Consider the following 14,095-nt stretch of genomic DNA (forward strand, 5'->3'; position numbering starts at 1 on the left):
CAAGTTATGTGCAGGTGGCATTATCTTTGCGAGTCAACTGTACACGGATTTACTTTACAGTTTTATAATTGGCTTTTGGGTACATCACACAATACGACACATACTGCTGACAGTTGGAACTGTTGTACTATCCTACTAGCTAACGTGTGATTCATGTCATAGGCCGATGATGTATTGACAAATAACAGACCTGCCATGCGGCTCCAACGGCCATGCAGTCGTTCCTCCACTACCTCTGCAACTATATACTTCTATACTGCCGCGGGGCTCCTCGCGCGTATACCATCTATTTACCGACTGATTAACTTTTTCACGCACTGTACTAACTCGAATATATCCGCTTAGGCTATAAGTATCTTTTTCGCTATAGACATCGGCGGCGAAACAAGTGTAACGAAGACTTGATAAAGAGATGACGGTTATGTCTGAAAATAAATATATTTGTCCGTTATTGCGTATTTATCCATGTTTTGGAAACTCAGCGAAAAAAAAAATGAACTGGTGTAGTGAAGTACAAACAAAGATGTGTGATATGGCTGAATCATAGAAAATCAATTTTGTAAGTCTGCTACTTCATTCAGTGAAATCCTGACTCTTGCACTGGCGGAGAATCTAGCAGCATGGGTTGAAGAACTCCTCTCGGTGACACAGCCGTGGTAGGAAAAACCCTTCTTTCGAGGCTGCGCTCACTTGTAAATCACCGCGCAGCATACTAGAGTGCACTTATAGTTGTTTTCTAGAAAGATGAGGCGCAGAAGATGGTCATCGATAGACGCAAGAGGACGCGCAATAGTCATAGCGCGAAAAATGAAATCTCATCGTTACAATATACGTATATCAATGGAATTAATCTAGCAACCAGTCTGGTTATAAATGATAATAAAGGTACGATAATAGTGTCAACTGTTTACTATTACCCAATCAAAATTCAAACAAAATAATAACAAAATAAAATTGGAAAGATTTTTTCCAGTCGCTAGGAAACCACTTTATCGTAGGAGGTAATTATAATGCAAACCATCCATTGTGGGAATCAAGATCACCAACTGCAACCCCTAGAGGTAAAATACTTTAAGAAATAATACTTACAAAAACTATATACCAATATCTAATGAAGTATCAACATACTAGTCAACAGATATACATAACTTACCAGATTTGATAGATTTTACAATCGATAAAACGAATAACTAAAAAATTTTTTGAAGTATCATTATGCTTGAGTTTGACAGCGAACTATTCATGAGGACTAATTACACTACACTTAGAAATACTGAATTCTACATAATTACTGTTTCTTCTATTTTTTTTTAACATAATTCAAGACTGAAAGTTCTAGAAATTCTTGTCCATCTTTAATCCCCTGCTCGGTTTAAAAAGAAAAATTACATGATAATCTGAAGTATGGCATTTTGGCAAACCCTATCACTCATTATCATTAAAGAATTATTTTTATTCAATATTACGCCAGTATCAGTTGTTTCCCTAAAATTTCACACTTTACTTCGACTTTTCATATCTTTATACATTTAAATGATAGATAAAAACGGATATGAAAGAAAATGTTTCGTTTGTTACATAGAATACTGTGAAATTTCGTTTTCGATTTAAAATCAAAATATTTTTCAACTTTTTTGGCCCTAAGCTGATACGCTAAAAAACTTAAAAAATATTTTCTGAGTCATAACAATGTTCTTTTTTACTTTTAGAATAATTTGCGTAAAAAAATTATAATTTGTGCGAAAAAATTTTTTTCATCTTTTTTTCGGTGACGAAAATTAATTTGTTAAAAAAAATAATAATATTGTCAGGATGGTTTAGAATATGTAAAAAATAACTATAAATTTATATAAGATATTCAGTTTAATAATTGACTACTTAGTATAGAATAGATCCAACACGTTTAAGAATAATGAACGTTTTTACAAAAACCGCGTTTAAAAAAACTCTACTTATCAAATCAAGTATAAATTTTCAAATATTTTTGTACATCTGGCTACAAACATATTATTTGATAGTGAAAATTTTGAACACGAGTAACAAATTCTGTACTGTGTAGTGACCATAGTGAAATTGAGAAATCTAGATGTACATGAGCGTAATAAGATCATTGCACTTCATAAACTTCAAATGAGTTATTGTGCCATTGCAAAAAAATTGAACATCGATAGGTGCAGAGTCGCTTATAATGTTGAAAAATTTTAGTGTTGCATGCCTGTTGCAACACTGACTGTACCGATGACTGATGATGACCGATGACCGATGACCTGACTGACCATAAAGATTTACCATCCCCTTGCTGAAATCATCAAAAATTGAGAGTTTTATGGCTCAGTTTCTATAAGAGCTAGAAAATCCTGCGGGGTCTCATTTGCAAGGTCTTGCCAAGACCTTTCAAATGTTGTAAAACAATTGATTTTATTTGTTTTTTGTACAACTTGTGACGTCATAAACAAATTGTTTTTTTTTAATTTTTTCACATCAACTTCGACCCCGATTTATTTATATAACGGATTCTACGATGGAAAAACTGTATAAGTCATTCGATAGAGCTTTCAAAAAGCTACAAAATCCATATCCGGAAAATTTTTTTACCTTTATTTTTTATGAGCTATATGGTGTTTTATACAAAAACAAAAATTTTCAAAAAATAGGCTGTATTTTTTTTATTTTCAACTCTAAAGAAAAAACTCTCAGAAGAAAAAATGTAGTATTTTGCAAGAGCCATCAAATGCGCCACTCAGAATTTAAAAAAAAAAAATTTTTTTTTTCACCTTTTTTAGAATTGAAATTTTTCTAGAAAAAAAACTGAAATTACATATATTTAATAAAATTAGTAAGTAATTAGTATTTATAACTGAATGGGCTTACAAACAATGATAACAAGATACATTTATTGAACCATAATTTATTACTTACTCAGAATAGATTAACATAATTTGGTTACAATTTTTCTACAAAATTTATTTATTACAACGTTTCAATAATAACATTACAATAATAATTTCATTTTTTATAATAATAATAACGCTTGTAATTAATATATTATCACAATCTGAATATAAATTTCAGTTGTAAACAAAAACGAAACAATACTAATTATTTAAACGTTTTTTCATCGAAAAGTCCACCTTTGTTTGTTATAACTACTTTGCAAATTCGAGGCATTCGTGCTACAAGTTTCTCTAAAGTTTCTGCACTCATTTTTTTCCACTCATTTTCTAAGATATTCCAAAGATCCTTCTGGGAAGTAGGTCCTACCTTCCTTACAGCTCTATCTAGATCATCCCATAACAGTTCGATAGGGTTAAGATCAGGAGAGGGCGGTGGCCATTCCATCACAACTAATTTTTCTTTCTTTTCCAATTGAGCAAGATAACTTTTACATAATTTTGAAGTATGCTTTGGGTCGTTATCTTGTTGGAACGTAAATTTGTGACCAATTATTCTTGTTCCGGAAGATACAACATTTTTTTCAAGAATTTTGTTGTAACCTTCTTTTTTCAACTTGCCATCAATTTTAAGAAGGTCACCAACCTTAGAACCACCAAAACAACCCCATACCATTACTGAACCGCCACCATGTTTAACCGAAGCACACATATTTTTCTCTAAATGTTTTTGCTTATTTTTTCTCCGCACAAAACATCTACGTTTACTACCAAAAACCTCGAATTTGCTATCATCAGACCACAAAACTTTTTTCCAATCATCAATGGTCCAAATTTTATGTTTTCTGGCCCAAGCCAATCGTTTCTTTTTATTAATCGGTTTTAGTAAAGGCTTTTTAATTGCTATTCGACCGTATAGTCCATCTTCATGAAGTTGTCTCTTTATCGTAGTAACACTAAGTTTAACATCATACGCTTTTTGAGTTTCAACAGCAAGTTCGGGTGCAGTGAGTCTTGGATTATGTGTACTTGTACTACAAATGTGTTTACCAGTAGCGCTCGTAGTTTTCCTAGGACTTCCTGAAATTTTTTTGTTTTTGATATTTCCTTGAGTTATGAATTTTTTAATGTTACAATCAACTGTTCTTCTTGGAATATTCAAAATTTTGGAAATTTCATTATTACTTTTATTCACTTTATGCAAGGCTACTATCTCAGATCGCTCTTCAATGCTTTAGTTTCTTTTTTTCGTCATTTTTAATGAACAAAAAATACATGCATAATTTACTGACTAGATTGGACACATTGATATTTCACTCATTAAAGCTGATAAGAGACTGAATTTCCATACGTATTCTCTGCTAGAATGTATACATTCATGAAAGTCAAGTAAATCAAATCACGTAAACACTCAGTGATAATCTCAGTGATTATCGGTGAGCACAATACTGTAGAAAGTCATTAAAAATGAAAACAATGCAAATTCCTCTGTTACAAACGTCGAATACAATAAATGTATCTTGTTATCATTGTTTGTAAGCCCATTCAGTTATAAATACTAGTTACTTACTAATTTTATTAAATATATGTAATTTCAGTTTTTTTTCTAGAAAAATTTCAATTCTAAAAAAGGTGAAAAAAAAAATTTTTTTTTTTTAAATTCTGAGTGGCGCATTTGATGGTTCTTGCAAAATACTACATTTTTTCTTCTGAGAGTTTTTTCTTTAGAGTTGAAAATAAAAAAAATACAGCCCATTTTTTGAAAATCTTTGTTTTTGTCTAAAACACCATATAGCTCATAAAAAATAAAGGTAAAATAATTTTCCGGATATGGATTTTGTAGCTTTTTGAAAGCTCTATCGAATGGCTTATACAGTTTTTCCATCGTAGAATCCGTTATATAAATAAATCGGGATCGAAGTTGATGTGAAAAAATTAAAAAAAACAATTTGTTTATGACGTCACAAGTTGTACAAAAAACAAGTAAAATCAATTGTGTTTTACAACATTTGAAAGGTCTTGGCAAGACCTTGCAAATGAGACCCCGCAGGATTTTCTAGCTTTTATAGAAACTGAGCCATAAAACTCTAAAGTTTTGATGATTTCAGCAAGGGGATGGAAAATCTTTATGGACGGTAGTGTAGCTAGTAATAAGTAGTGTTAATTTTATGTCTGTAGATTTTAACATAATATCCCGACTTGAATAATTTTTAATAATTTTTTTAATTAACATACAACTTACTATTAACCTCTTGCCGTGCTTGAACGACTCTGACTCCCGTTGAAAATTTTGGCCCAAACATAAGAATATGAGGAGCCAGTCTCATGAATAACATAGTATAATAATTATAATGTAATTAATCAATTACAAATAAATAAAAAATACTAATGGTATTAGAGTTTATTTCCACAACAGCAGTTTCGTGCAAAAGTGTCTATATCAAAGGCATTTACATTTCGGCTCGTATTGTGACCTTTCTCGCGCATCAGTCTGATCTGTTTACCACGCGTTGATGCGTAACACTTTGGCCGAAGTTTCGTCGAGCTAAGTAGCACGGGAAGGGATTAACGAAAATTATAAGACAAAATAAAATAACATTTTTTTTAATTAAAAAAAAGAATAGGTACACGGGAAATTGAACCCATCCCACACCCCATGCCTTTATACGACCACATTCTACCGCTTGAGTCATAACACGGCTTAAAAAAAATTGTCAGTCCCAAAAAAGTGACCATGGTACTTCTATTTTTTTAGGATCACTGAATTCGAATTCAGGGTTAGTTCAACCCTATCAGATCTTTTTTAAGGTCAGTTGAAGATCAAATAATCAAAATTTATAAAAAATTAACTAAAAGTATAGTATCTTGGGTTTTTTCGGTTCCAAATTAAGGTTATAAGGTTATATTTAAGGTAAGACTTGACCAAGGTAAAAACTTAAAAGGAGAAATGGAGAAAGTATTTTAAGAATACGTCATATCGCAGAAAAAGAAAAATCGCCTGGTGAAACAATGATCTTGACAGTTCGAGTAATACAAGTGTCGAGGAATGTACTCCTTACAATGCTACGAATGAGAAAAGTCCACTTACACAAGAAAAAGTAAATGATCTTATACACGATTTGAATCTACTAAAGGATGATGAGATAGAGAACTTGACTTCATGGCTGAATAAAACTACTGATGAAGCTGAAAAAATTAAAGTTTCTTAGTACCGAAACAGAGATAAGGAATATCGTGATTATTTCGCTAATGACGAAGAATTTTCCATAATATACTGCAAAGATATAATTGGATTGTAACATCGCTTAAAAAAAGGATGTTACAACTCCAACAAATGGAGATTGTTCATCAATTCGTGGAAGAAAAGTTTAAAATGTGTCCTTTTACACAATATAAATGTTTATGCTGTTCCTATCAAATATTCGATAATATTGGATTAACATAGAAATAATTGAAACCGAATAAAATATGACGATCGTAAATGGCAAATATGTGGGGATCTGAAAATTCGAACAATACTTCTAGGAAAACAAAATATCCTTACTATTTACGTGAACGAGATAGCAAGAATAGAAAGAATCATTACATAAAGAGTGTCTGGCTCCAAAGAAAGACGTTCAATTCGGATTCTAAGAATATAAATTAAAAGCCACTGGTTGATCCATAAAAAATGTTAATACCTGCAAATTAAATTGGGATTTATAAAATAATGGGTAAAATCTTTGGACAGAGATGGTAGCTACTTTAAGTATTTATAAAATCAGTTCCCCAAATTAAGTGATGCTAAAGTAAATGAAAGAATTTTCAATGACCCTCAAATTCGTAAGATGATAAATGATGAAATTTTTGTTACGAAAATGAATCATACAGATAAAGAAGCATATTTATTTTTGAAGGACGTTATCGAAAGTTTTCTTGGTATTTATAAGAGCTGAAATTACCAATCAATTATATTAAATTTATTAAATAGTTACAAAAGTCAAGGCTGCTTAATGAATCTAGAATTACACTTTCTATATTTCTATATTGATGAGTTTCCAGAAAATCTGGATGATTACAGCAAAGAATAGGTAGAGATTTCACCAAGATATAAGTGGGACATAAATATGTTAGCAGAGTACTGTTGGTGGTTGACAAGAGATCTACCATCAACATCGAAAAAGCGAAATCGTAATCCATTTCGTAGATTATTTGTCAATAAAATAAATCGTTATCATAAAAAAGAGTAATACGCTTAAATTTGTATGGATATTTTTTTGAATTGTACATATTTCAAACAAATTTAGCGATCAACAAAACCCAAGATACCATAGTTTTAGTTAACATTTTATAAATGTTGATTATTTGACCTTCAATTGACCTTGAAAAACATCTGATGGGGCCAAACTGACCCCGAATTCGAATGTAGTGATCCTAAAAACATATAAGTACTATAGTCGCGTTTCTGAGACTGCCATTTTTTTGTGTGGCTGTGTAATCATTTCCAGATTACATCTCGTATTTTCTAGAATAGTACGAGGTAGTCTTTATTACTCTTTCATTTTTTTTGGAAAAAAATGGTTAATCAGTCTTTTTTACAATCTGATGAATACAACTATGTAAAAATACCTAGCTTATATTTACGTATTGTCTTTGTTGAAAATTAGATAGGAATAAAGAAAAAAACAAACATTCATTGATCATTTTTTTGTGTTGTTTGTTCATACATTTGTTTCATACGGAAAAGTACTGTATTTTACGTTATACATAGTTTTTCAAAGCATCTTTCTTTTCAATTTATTTATGACTTACCTAAATACTTATCTTTTGCGGTTCCAATATATTTGTACGAGGGTCGTTTGAAAAGTCCATGCAAAGTCAGAGAGATGGCGCTACTATGCGTATCAAGGTTATTTTCAGTTAGTGGCATATCTTGGAAGAGCACACACCAAGTTTCAGCCAGATCGGCCAATTACTTTGCGTTTTACATTCGTTTAAATCAAAGAAATCGAGTGGTTGTACAAAAATGGACGAAAAAGAATTTCGTGTATTGATTAAACATTACTTTTTCAAAGGCAAAACGCCTCAGGAGATTAAACAGAAGCTTGATAAACATTATGGTGATTGTGCACCTTCGATTAGAATGGTTTATAAGTGGTTTCAAAATTTTCGGAGTGGCCATATGAGCACAAAAGACGCTGAACGTTCTGGACGCCCTGTTGAGGTTACCACTTCAGAAATCATTGATAAAATCCATAATATGGTGATGGCTGACAGAAGAGTGAAGGTACGTGAGATTGCTAGTAATGTAGGCATCTCGAGCGAACGGGTACATAATAATTTTCACCAACATTTGGACATGAAAAAGCTATCCGCTAGATGGGTGCCGCGATTACTCACGATTGACCAAAAACGAGATCGTGTGAAGTGTTGTAAGAATGGTTTGCAGCTGTTCCAGCAAAATCCGCAAGACTTTAAGCGTCGTTTCATCACTGTAAATGAAACATGGATACATCACTATACTCCTGAGACCAAAGAACAGTCTAAACAATGGGTTATTAAGGGGGAATCTGCTCCGAAAAAGGCGAAGACAATTCCTTCGGCCGGGAAGGTTATGGCGACTGTCTTTTGGGATTCGCAAGGGATAATCTGCATTGACTATCTGGAAAAGGGTAAAACCATTACAGGCGAATATTAATCATCGTTATTGAATCGCTTGAAAACCGAGTTGCTAGAGAAACGTTCACTGATGGCCCAGAAAAAAGTCCTCTTCCACCACGACAATGCGCCACCAGCTCACGCCTCACCGGTTGTGGCCGCAAAACTGACGGAGATAGGGTTCCAACTCGTTTCACATCCCCCCTATTCTCCAGACTTGGCTCCGTCGGACTACTATTTGTTCCCTAATATGAAAAAATGGCTGGCGGGGAAAAAATTTTATTCAAACGAGGAGGTGAATGCAGAAACGAATGCCTATTTTACAGACTTGGACAAATCCTATTATTTGGAAGGGATTAACAAACTAGAGCAGCGTTGGATGAAGTGTCTAAGCCTAAAAGGAGACTATGTTGAAAAATAAAAAAGATTTATTAAAAAAATTAAGCAGATTTATTTTTGCACGAACTTTTCAAATGACCCTCGTATATATGTTATTAAGTAGCACTAGAAAGTGCTAGCTTAGCAAATTTCATAAGATTTATAAAGTACTATTTTTTTTATTGAACAAATAGTTTGTCATATACATTATTTAACATTGTAAAGTGTTGCTTTGTTATAAATGTTGAATATAGCAAATCATACTGTTAGCTGTTTTTAGTAGAGTTAGTGGCCCGGAAAAGGGCTGAAATGTATTATAGCTATACTACCCATGTACGTCATAATTGCTGTGTGAAGAAAAGTGCATGCGCCATCAAAAAATTATATTAATACACATGTACGAAGGTACTCCATTCTAATAGCATATGATTTAGCTACTACCACTACTATTTACAGAGGCCAATACGTTTTCACACCCACAGATCGGATGTGGTATACCCGAACTGAATCCAAATCCGAGCTCAGAATTGCTTCATCACTCTCAGTTTTGGATATAGCTTAACCTAGAAGCATCAAAAACACATTTCTAACTAATATCCAACCGCTGTAAATTTGTGAAAAATATTATTCTGCAAATTTGACGATGGTACTTTGAAGAAAAACTCTTACTCTTCAAAATACACTTCTCATTTATACAATATCATTTTTGTTCGTAAGAGATATGACACAATGAAATATGTCAATTGGCATTTTTGCAAATGCCGTTTAAGCAAAGGAAAATTTCACTTAAAGATAATCTTCACTAAAAAATAAAATAATATCGCAAAGTACCTTGATAAAAAAACCCTCTACCCTGCTAGGTAATAATCTCAGCCTGCTACATCCCAAGTACCTCGACCACTGAATCACAAATTCCTTAACCCACTAATCCTGTATCTTATTAGGTTTACCACTGTTATCTTTCATTGAAACCTTCCTCTGCTTCAACAACATGTGCGAAAATTCAAATTTGTCGTATTTCAATGAGTCATATCTCTATCGAAAAAAATTATATTGAAAAAAATAAGAAATATGTTTTGAACGGCAAAAGTTGCTCTTTAAATAACATGGTCAAATTTGCTAGGAAACATTTTTGAACAAAGATATAGGAGTTGGAAAACAGTAAAAAAATATGTTTTTGATACTTTTAGATTAGGATATCTCAAAACTTGAGGGCGATGGAGCAATTCTGAGTTCGGATTCAGATTCAGCGCATCAAATTCCTTCAGAAATACGATGGTGGTCCGATAAGTACTTAGCGTACAAAAGAAAAACGAAAATGTTAGAGAAGTGGCGTTTTATTTTTCAACATAGTCTCCTTTTAGTTCGATACACTTGGCCCAGCGATGCTCCAACTTCTTTAACCCGTCTGAAAAATACGTTTCTTCGACATCTGCAAAGGAGGCCTCCGTAGCGGCGATTATCTTCTTATTCGACTCAAATTTCTGCCCGGCGAGCGACTTTTTCAAGTTTGAAAATATAAAGAAGTCGCACGGGGCCAAATCTGGAGAATACGATGGATGGAGCAGTTCGTAGCCTAATTCGACCAATTTGGCCATGGTGACGGCGAAGGTGTGAGCCGGTGCATTGTCATGGTGGAAGAGCACTTTTTTCTTTGCCAAATGGGACCGTTTTTTCTGCAATTCAACGTCGAATCGGTCCAATAATTCGGCATAGTACGGCCCTGTGGCCGTTTTGCCCGTCTCCAGGTAGTCGACGTACGACATCGCGTCGACAGCTTTCTCATGTCCAAAATTTCATGCAGGACATGACTCACGCGATCTTTTGAAATGCGTACGATCTCAGCTATCTCGCGCACCTTCAATCGTCGATCTAACAATTCGAGATACGCCTTGGCGTGGCTCATCAAAAACCGACGTGCGACCACGTTGAAACTCGTTAAACTAATTTTTAACGGTCATCCAAGCGCTTTTTGATTTCGCTGCGCGATTTTCCTTCCAAAAACAAGAATCGAATCACCCACCGATACTGCTCTCACATTCAGTCACAACAGAACTATGAGTCTGATTCGGCTGAAATTTTGACAGTAACCATCGACAAGGTTGTACTACATGGTAGTATATTTTTCTTGCGAGAGTGGCGCCATCGGGCGGTGAGGCTAAGTACTTATCGGACCACCTTCGTATCTTTTCTGCTCTCCAAGTACAGACTATTTTAAAATTTTGTCGGTCTGTGATATAATTAACTTATACACGTGACAAAATCAGAACAATGTAGCTATCTCCTACTTCTAATTTATTGGACAATAACTGATGAGCGCTGAATATTTGAGAAAATAAATAGAACCTGTATTGATTCGAGCTTGTCAATCAGTGGAGTGAATAAGATGTAGTGCAAAGGTAACGATATGATGAAACAAATAAGCGTTATCGATTCAAAAAAAGAATCTCATATATTCTAAAAATGCAAAAGAGTTTAAAATTTTTAATGAAATAAAACAAGTATGACAAAAATAATAAAAGAAATTAGGTCCATTATAATGGCTTTTGTGACTGAAAGGGTTAATTAATTAAATAATTAAATAATTAAAAATTCCATAAAACACAATCTTCATTAATGATACGCCTTTCGCCATTAATGTAAGCACCTTCAGATCCTTTATATTTAAAGTATTGAAAATAGTACACAATTACAAAAAAATTAAGAATCAAGTATAAAATATGATTGTTAAAATTATTATTAAATACCGATAATAGCTGTCATATAAATAGTTTCATATCTTATAGTTAAAATGTCGTTTGTTCCAGTTATTTTACATAAAATATTTAAATAGGGGAGAAAGGTATGATAGATGAAAGTTCAGGTGTTTGTGTGATCAATTAAAATGAGCAGCTAACACATTACTTATAATCTAAGAGTACTAATCTTAAAATACAGGAATATTGGATCACGACTAATTTGATGCCAAACTGATGGTTTCTTATATGAAGCTTCTCCAGTTTAGCTACTTAACAGTGATACATAGCTTATACTTAGTTGATTTCTACAACAAGTTATTGACAATCTTGATTCATATAAACATGTATACTTACATCAACATCAGCATTTAATGTTTCTATTAATTTGGACTTTGCTTCATCGCCGATGTAAATCTTCGTTTTCTCCTTTACAAAATCATTATCTTTGTAAGTAGGTAAATCCTTTTCTTTCTCCTTGTCGGATGCTTCACGATCTACAGTAGATCCTTTTAAATCAAATTTCTTATGCGTTGTCAAATGATTAGAAAAAACATTTCTTATAGATACAACGTAATGTTCCACTCCATCAACGGTCAATCTATACATTCCCAGATACTGTGGTAACAAGGTTTTCCCATGCCGTTCTACTATATACTATAATCAAGTATAATATTTTATTATATATAAATAACAGTATTTTTATTGTATGATAAAATCAATGAATAACAATTAACGTTAGTATAAAGAATCATTTAAAAAATAACAAGAAAACTCGTAGACATATGGATTAAAATTCATTTTCTAATCATATATTGAAAACTAGATCTTGCCAAAAAATTAGAAGCGTATTAGTTGATGCTGACTAGTACAGTAGGAAATAAAAAATAAATATATCCGTTTCTACATTACCTCTCGATACATTCAAATCGAAAACGATCGGTATTTATATACTAAGTACTTGAATTGATTAATTCATTAACCCTAGCCAGAAAATTTTGAGTTTTTTGATTTTCAAATGTAGGCATGAATCGTATATTAGTCATGATTGTATCGTTTGCAACGTAGAGACTGCTTAGTTTGGTACTTATTTGGCTGTCATCTTACAATATTATTATTTCTCTTTTTTACACCTGTCCCTAAGATAAAAGTTAACACTTTAGATCATTATTAGCAGATCGCATGGATATTTTCATATTTGAATGTGATTGTGAGAACGAAACACTTTTACCGGGAATTGCAAAATTATAAAACACCCGATGAGCCAATTTTTTTTTGCTATTTGACCTTATATTGGTACTGGTGAAATTGGTAATTATTAACTACTTATTTATTAGCTTCTTAGAGAAAACCAGTCAGACCCTATTAAAGTAAATCACAACAGAAATGTACTGTAGCGGAGATTTATCTCGTTGACACAAATAATAAATGATAGTGTAAGGAAATGTGATTAATCAGAGCTAGGTTAGGCAGGATGGCTTGGCTTGTCTACTACCTGGGACTCCAGTCCACTAGGTGTTGTTGGGGCGTCGTGGCCTCAATGCCAGGTCGAGGCGCTAGACTCGTACGCCTAAACGCGAAACTCGAGGGATCGCGGAATAGGCGGATTTATGAATTAAAAAAAAATTGCGCGAGAATAGTAGATGAGGTATTTATTCGCAATAACACAAGTGCTACAATAAATAAATACGAAATATATATATACGCATATGCGGCTAAGCAGAGAGAGAGAGAGAGAGAGAAAGTAAGAAGCTAATTTAAGAGAGAGATAAGGTGCGCGACAGTACTTACAAATCTGCCCCGAAGAAGTTGGTTCGCAGCAGGCACTCAATCGACAAAAAGAAAAGGCCCCGAAGAAGCAGACACCGGTGGCAGAAGGTCATCACACACACAGATACTCTCGCTCTCTTCCTTGATCCTTAGACTATCCAAGCTCTCCTCTTCTTGATATCGTCGTCAATTTCGTCACCGCAAGCTTGAGTATATCAAACAAAGGGGATCGGATCGCTGGTCAGTGCACGTGTGTTCGCGTTGAAACCCTCAAGCTAAATCTCTCGCGCCGAGAAACTGAGTGCCTTCCTTGCGGTCCGCGCGTTCGATAATCGAACCTGTCTCTCTCCCTGTCCGACTCTCTCTCTCTCACCTACCTTACTTCAGCCCGCTGGAACTTAGTGATACATATTAATACACATTTAATTTACAAGAGTATATTATGATCTGGGAGAGAGACATAACGAATAGCAGTGGCACTTTTTATAGTACAAAAACATGTGAATACTAATACAATTATTGATATGATTAATAAGTTACTAGAGAAGCAAAAGGAACAAATAGCATCAAATCGTTATACTTAAGAAAACAGTTAATAATTCAGTTCCATCGGACAGTAACTTTACTAGTTTTAAAAATCATTATAATGTTGAATTAAAGTTAAGTAACAAAAAAATGAATACA

General features: G+C 33.4%; 1 protein-coding gene across 2 annotated transcripts in view; it reads right to left on the reverse strand.

Annotated features, from left to right (window-relative positions):
• LOC131668500 (phosphatidylinositol 5-phosphate 4-kinase type-2 alpha) overlaps window positions 1-14,095 on the reverse strand; it is a 681,877-nt gene that overhangs the window by 313,133 nt on the left and 354,649 nt on the right. For both annotated transcript variants that reach the window (XM_058942741.1, XM_058942732.1), the window contains one exon: window positions 11,999-12,298. In XM_058942741.1, coding sequence (XP_058798724.1) covers window positions 11,999-12,298 — 300 coding nt within the window. The remainder of the gene's footprint in view (window positions 1-11,998; window positions 12,299-14,095) is intronic.

The sequence above is a fragment of the Phymastichus coffea genome, unplaced genomic scaffold, assembly GCF_024137745.1.
Source record: "Phymastichus coffea isolate CEN01 unplaced genomic scaffold, Cenicafe_Pcof_1.1 PCOF00006, whole genome shotgun sequence".
In the NCBI taxonomy this organism is placed as follows: domain Eukaryota; kingdom Metazoa; phylum Arthropoda; class Insecta; order Hymenoptera; family Eulophidae; genus Phymastichus; species Phymastichus coffea.